The following is a 7,235-nucleotide window of genomic DNA, read 5'->3' on the forward strand; positions in this document are numbered from 1 at the left end:
GGAGGAGGAGGATGAGGAAGAGTAGAAGTCTAGAAGAAGAATCACGATTAATTTCCCGTATTGTTACCCGGTGTGAAGCGACAGGGCTCGTATAAGTAAAATTAAACAACTTATATATATTATATTTATACTTTATATAGATATAATCAAGAGCTAATAATACCTATATTGTATTATTAACTCTTGATATAATAAAATAAATATTATCGGTTGGAAAATAATAGGGTCCTCGCCGCAAGTGCATTATGGGAGTCGCTCGTGTGGATTCTGGCAGCGTATTGACGGAATAGTGTGAGGAGGTTTCCGAAACTAAGTTCGTGCCATTTGCAACAAGATACTGTTCTAGAGGAGCTGAATCAAAGTTTTGTATTTATATTACACCAACTCAGTCTATGTCGTATGGAAGCATAACGCATTAGCAATTTATGATATTCTTGGAAGGTAGTGCCGCGTCGATTTCAATCGTTGGATGGATCCAACGATAGCCTGGTATCAACCTGAGCAAATAGGACCAGCCCAGGAATTGTGGAGCCGAATTTGGGAAACGCAGATGGGAATTGAAAATATGAACCTAAATAATTCAAACCCAAACTTGGAAAACAAGGCACCGGAGTATATTTCTTTGAACTATACAAACGTATTTGACCAGAAACACGGACCAGTGAACAAGCCACAAACTAACAATTTGCAGTTGAATAATGCCTTGGGTAAACGAAAACGAGAAAATAAAGCAAGTACATTTGGCTTAAATCAGAACGTGCACTTGCTAGGTGATAACTGCAGTTTAACACCTTGGCGAATTAGAACACAGTACACGCCAGGAGTTGTAGGGTAAGTTAAATTGTTTAAAGTGTTAAGGCCCGCTTATGTCGACCTTACAACCTAGTCGCCGACAAGATTTGAATATCGTACGTCAAAAACCGGCCAGATCGCCGATAAAAACATCGGCGACCAAACTCGACATGAGTTCTCTTACGATCGAAAATACGGTCGCCGACTACGATCGCAGGAATAGAACATGTTCTATTTCTATGCGGCTGTCGGCGACAAATCGTGAGTGGCAGCCAATCACCGCAGCGTGTCGAGTCAAATGATTATCAAAAGTCACGTGATTAATAAAATATCAGCCTACACGCCACTCGTCAGCAGTTTACAAGGAGGGATTATTGCACAAACCCTTTCTCAAATATATATTAAGATTTCCGTATATCACATAAAAAAAATTTCTCCACATGATTATAACGATGTTCAGAAAATTGAGAATAGATTTACGAAGTTACATGATGTTTACTGGTAAGCGCCATTTTGTTGGTCACGTACGTGACTCGTTTGATGTAGACTGGTCCTGGCATCAAGCTTGCTCTGTTTGTGCTAGAACAAATACTGGGGCCGCGAACCTGTCTACGTTTCATGCAGGAACGCTACGATGTGATCGGCGATGTGCAGCGTAGTCACTTCAAGTCAACATGAGTGTTGCTACGCTGCTAATCGGCGCTAAAGTAGTCGCCGATAGTAAAATCGTAGACCGACCTGAGCGGGCCTTTATAATCAGAAATTTTAGTGCACATATTTATTTTCGCAATGTGCGACATGTATAAGTGTGGACAGCTCTTACACAACCACAGCCTCAGGCACTTGGAACGTCTCAATAAAAAAAAGGTAAATAAACACGAAATGTATTTACTACCAAAGTCTTAATGTTTCTCTACTCTATGTCGCCTATTATTGCCGATAATTACTCGTAAATGCCGGTCAAATGCTCATCTGCAACACACAAGTACACCGCACGCCCGCCTTGTGCACAAACAACATGAATAAGAGAGCAGGTAGGAAAGCGTGATCGCAAAGTTCGCTCGACTCTCGCTTCATTTCACACCTTCACAGCACGAATACACATCCAATAGCTTCCATCTTGGTATCTATGTGTAGCTAAATGTTTACTTGTTCGAATTATAACTGTCCTTTGTCCTTACCTACTCCTGCCAGAGATATCTCGTGAAATCCTGCAGGAAATGTTCTCGCCGTGAAAATGTAAAGAGGACGAGATGTCTGTTTATACACGAGTAAAGGCGGCGCATTGCATGCCGGGATGAGCTGCTGCCTCCCTCTGAGCCTCCATTTCGAGGCCCGCCAAGCATAATGTGCGCGGGCATGACGTCACACACACACGACTACAGTGATCGATCGAAAGTAGCGCCGTTATGGATTTTCGGATGATACGTCCTCTTTACATCCTCTACATTTTCACGGAGCGAACATTTCCTGGAGGATTTCACGAGCTATCTTTGGTGGGAGTAGGTAAGGACAAAGGACAGAGTTATAATTCGAACAAGTGAACATTTAGCTACACAGATACCAAGATGGAAGCTGTTGGATGTGTATTCGTGCTGTGAAGGTGTGAAATGAAGCGAGCGTCGAGCAAATGTTGTGATCACGCTTTCCTACCTGCTCTCTTATTCATGTTGTTTGTGCACAGGGCGGGCGTACGGTGTACTTGTGTGTTGCAGATGAGCATTTGACCGGCATTTACGGGTAATTATCGGCAATAATAGGCGACATAGAGAACTAACTATTAAGACTTTGGTAGTAAATACATTTCAGGTTTATTTACCTTTTTTTTTTATTGAGACGTTCCAAGTGCCTGTGAGCTCTTATATCCTTGGGGCCCATATATATTCGTATTGGGCAAAATATTACAAGCAAGAGTGAGTGCTTTTTGCAGTCAGTACAATTTTGCTAATTTTCTGATGATTACCTTCTTTCTTAATATACCAACTCGTATCATGACTGCTTTTTGAATTATACCTACTGTGCACCATGGATAAAGACATATTTGATAGTGATAGCACTTAAATAGCAATGAGTCATAAAGCATGTGATTTGAAATGCAATGTAAATGGCTGTCATGACTAAACTGGACATATATGTAGATGGCTAAACTATTGAAATCACTGTTCCTTATTGGCTGACACCATGCAATGTTGGGTGAAATTTGTTGAACATTTTAAAATTAAAATAGCGAAAGTGGCAGTAATGTACTTGTAAGTCAAACGGGTTAATTGTCGTTCATTGGTGGATTGCTCATGTGTGCAGGTTACATGAAGAAATTGAGGATTTTTACAAGTACATGTCTCCCCGTCCAGAGGAGCAGCAGATGAGAGAAGAGGTGGTACAGAGGATAACAAATATCATTGAAAGCATATGGCCTTCTGCTAAGGTACATGGGTATCAAACACAAGTGCACTAAAGGAAAACTCTGGCACATAGCTTTCACAAGTGTTTTCAGTTACAATAAGTTTTAATTATCCTATATTACTTTTTGTCTCACAATCTTGGTTTGAGAAATGAATTAATACTTTATTTCAAAATGTGCTCATTGCAGTTCACCTTAGGTGCAAAGTTGCACTTTTGATATTGATTTGACCATGTTGCACATGTATACATAGATCTGTTACAGTTTTGAAATCATTCGAATGATTGCAATATTTCATATTTCACTAGTAGTTGAAATTAAAAATAACATTACCATAGGTTTAACACGTAAAAGGTAGTTTTATTTTTTTGCTAATAAATACAATTGTAGTTTTCTAGTTACTGGAAATATTTGTTAACGTTTTAAAACTCAACAGTAGTTTGCTTGCAATCACAGTGGTTGCCACTGCATGCCTGCTCCTAACAAAGTTGTGCTATGTAAGTTACATGGCAGGCTACAGACCATGGGCATTTCTTATTTATTAATTTTTAAGAGAAGAAGGGTGGTAATATCTTAAATGGTTATATTTATATTTGACTCATAGTTTAATTTTCATTATGAATTCATGTATTTATCATTTAATGAAAAATTAGGGCAGGTTAAATAACAGATTAGGTATAAATATAATTTCACTTTTGTGATCAGCTACCGGTGTGAAACATGCAAAGAGAAATGTCAAACTCCCAGCTTCATCTGAGGAACAGCACTGTTAGACGATGTCGTGGCAGCACCCAAAATCCGTTATTTTGAAACTGTGTTGTAATGCATGATAATAGAAATATGTATCTTAACATACTCTGCAATTCTAGAGTATTGTTCTCCCTTAATTCTACGTAATTGCATGTGAACTAAGAATAATGTAGAAAAGCAATACATAAAAAAGTGATTCAGTAATGGTAAAACAGGTGTGTAATCTTATATAGTTGATGTAGATTATTAGAGCTGTGAACAATCGTCTAGTCGCCTTTGTTTGGCTAGTAAATGAATTAATTTGTGTATACGTGTAATCTTATCTGATTAGCTGTACTCTACAATACATAATATCTTGTCTTTAAGGTTGAAATATTTGGCAGCTTCAGAACTGGCCTATATCTACCAACCAGGTATGTATTGTATATCGATTTATCCATTCATTGTTTTGTACAAGTGGAGTTTTTGACATGTATCAGGGTTCTCCCCAGGTCTAAATGCATATTTGTTCCGACATGCCGCCAAAGCTGAAGCTTATTTGAGCCATCACATAAATCCTCCAACATACTTTAACTCCCTAATCAACATGCCTTAATATCCAGCTGTGTTTTCGTTTGACCATCGTAACACGGTCCTGCTGTGTTGATGTATACATGTATGAACAGATTGAGTTTACCTGTGTATTAGGGCTACTTATGACATACGTAATTGACTCGAATTGGTACAACCCTCTCACCTGTCCACCCATAAAGCCTAGAGCACAGACCTGCGACTTTTGGTTACTCGTCGCTGCAACCTGCAACCGCAAGCGATCAGTCGCACACTTCACCGCGTGTGTGCATGCAAGCGACTGCCTACCATTTGGCGTATTGTTACAAGCGTGTCATGGCTGCAGTCAAATAAAATGAATTTGAATTTGAAATTGAATTATTGGACTTTATTTTCTGGCGCAGTATTTACCCGTCATTTCCAGTCGGAACGCGATATCTTGATATGCTGCATGTATTTTAGCACTATCGCTATATTCCGGCAAAGTTATATCAAACAATACCGGCCTCTCCATCCACATATCGAGCAAAATAATTTCTTTCTCCTCACTCCAACTTGTTGCTGTGAGCGTAGCCACAGCACGTGATGAGATGGTGCTCGCTGGTTGGTCGGACGAGAATTTTTCATCGTTGCAAGTCGCTGTCTACCCGCACACATGCGATTTCGAAGCGATTTCGGAATGATTCGGAGCGACGGGTTGCTCAAAATCAAATCAGTTTGATTTCTTGCAACTCGTCGCAAGCAACCAGAATTGCTACGACTCGCAGTTGCACGTTCCCGCAGACGTAGCGATTTCACAGCAATTTCGACTGCGATTCTAGAATCGCTGTCGAGTTGCATGAAAAAGTTGCAGGTCTGCGCTAGTCTTAGTGACCTAACTTCAGAAATTCCCATTAAGAACTCTGTATATATATATACCTTTCTTTATAAATTTTGAGTTGATAACAGTATTACTAATTACTATAACAATTTTTTCAAAAGAGAGGAAGTCAACTTGTTAACTTTGTGTTGTGTCTTCCGCAGTGATATTGACTTGGTGGTTATTGGAGAGTGGGAAAAGTTGCCTTTGTGGACACTAGAGAAAGAAATTAAAGATCATGACATAGCATTGCCTGAAACAATCAAAGTTCTAGACAAGGCATCCGTAAGTATTATTCTCACTTCCGTGCGCGTGCGTGTATGCATGTGTGCATGTGTGGTGTGTCAAAGTTAATTGTCAAAATTTCAGAGAGCATAGTCATGATTGACTAAAATCATTTTATTCTTTCTATAGGTCCCAATCATTAAGCTGACTGACAAAAAAACTGAAGTAAAGGTTGACATCAGCTTCAACATGAACAATGGTGTTAGGAGTGCTAAGCTTATCAGGGTGAGTGTGTACGTAGGGTTCATATAGGGGAAGTATAAGACTTTAAAGACCAATGAATTTAAGAGGTGGAACTGCTGAAGTACACAGATTCCTGAGTCATTTTTATGAGCTCATATTACATAGATAGAGCTTGTAACATAGAATGATACTAGCAACTATTACAACCAAAACATGCTATAGTACAAGCTACTGTTTTGTGTTCCTGTTTTTGTAGCAACAGTAGCATCATCAGTATTCTTGTTCAATGGTTGCCCTGAAATTGACTGATATAAGCCTCTTATAAAAAACAACTAATCTGTATTTGCTATCGAATCAAAAACCCCAATTGTGAGAGCAAATAGATGTTGTAAATCTTGGAGCAGTTGCCATCTCATGAAATCCGTGTGTCACTAAACTGAGTAGAGAGAGTTCCAGTCATAGTGACCATCATATTCTACAGTGGTATACTGCAGATGACACAATAATTTTTGTCATTCGGACAGTTAATTTCATTTGTGTTCTGCATAATATCTCGTTTCAAAATTCAGACTGGGTACTTGTGTCTTCTTAAGAGCAGGGAATTTGTTGGACAAGTTTGAAATTAGTTGCACATTTGTTAAAATTGCGACTTAAATTTTGTAAACTATGACCGGAAAATCCACTCGTGCTCAATTTTGCGACTTTATACTAATATATATATACATATCAGACATTTAACCATAGACATCTAATAAAGCTTTTAATGATTTGGAGCTGTGAATTGGTTTGTTCTTTGATTGCAGGAATTCATTGACATGTACCCCTCATTGCCATACATGGTGCTTGTGCTGAAGCAGTTCTTGCTGCAGCGTGACCTTAATGAAGTGTTCACAGGCGGCATTAGCTCATATAGCCTAATCCTGCTCACCGTCAGCTTCCTGCAGGTAAGAATACTATGACTATGAATAATACTATTACAGAAATCTGTAATGATATAATTGTATCCCCCGCGACGAAGTCGGCGGGGATACTATGGTTTCAAGTCTCCCCAGCCGCCGCCGCCGCAGACAATTTCCTTTCCGTTCTATAACTCGACCCCTAATTCACCTAGCGCTACCAAACTTGGTATACTTACAGATCTTGGGGAGAAAGTGAGCAGCGTACCAAAACCAGGTCACTGTGACCTTTATTTGACCTTTACCTTGACCTTGATCATATTTCCCTTCCGCTCTCTAACTCGGCCCCTAATTGAACTAGCGCTACCAAACTAGGTATACTAGCTTACACATCTTGGGGAGAAGGTGTGCAGAGTAACAAAACCAGGTCGCTGCAACCTTTATTTGACCTTTACCTTGACCTTGATCATATTTCCCTTCCGCTCTGTAACTCGGCCCCTAATTCTTGACCTAGCGCTAC

General features: G+C 39.5%; 1 protein-coding gene across 2 annotated transcripts in view; it reads left to right on the plus strand.

The window, feature by feature from the left end:
* Positions 1-272: 272 nt before the first annotated feature.
* Positions 273-7,235, plus strand: part of LOC106812151 (non-canonical poly(A) RNA polymerase PAPD5-like) — a 15,252-nt gene continuing 8,289 nt past the window's right edge. For both annotated transcript variants that reach the window (XM_014815946.1, XM_014815948.1), the window contains exons 1-6: positions 273-831; positions 3,094-3,217; positions 4,310-4,356; positions 5,516-5,636; positions 5,766-5,861; positions 6,623-6,763. In XM_014815946.1, coding sequence (XP_014671432.1) covers positions 470-831; positions 3,094-3,217; positions 4,310-4,356; positions 5,516-5,636; positions 5,766-5,861; positions 6,623-6,763 — 891 coding nt within the window. In that variant the 5' untranslated portion in view covers positions 273-469. The remainder of the gene's footprint in view (positions 832-3,093; positions 3,218-4,309; positions 4,357-5,515; positions 5,637-5,765; positions 5,862-6,622; positions 6,764-7,235) is intronic.

This window comes from Priapulus caudatus, unplaced genomic scaffold (assembly GCF_000485595.1).
Source record: "Priapulus caudatus unplaced genomic scaffold, Priapulus_caudatus-5.0.1 Scaffold613, whole genome shotgun sequence".
In the NCBI taxonomy this organism is placed as follows: domain Eukaryota; kingdom Metazoa; phylum Priapulida; class Priapulimorpha; order Priapulimorphida; family Priapulidae; genus Priapulus; species Priapulus caudatus.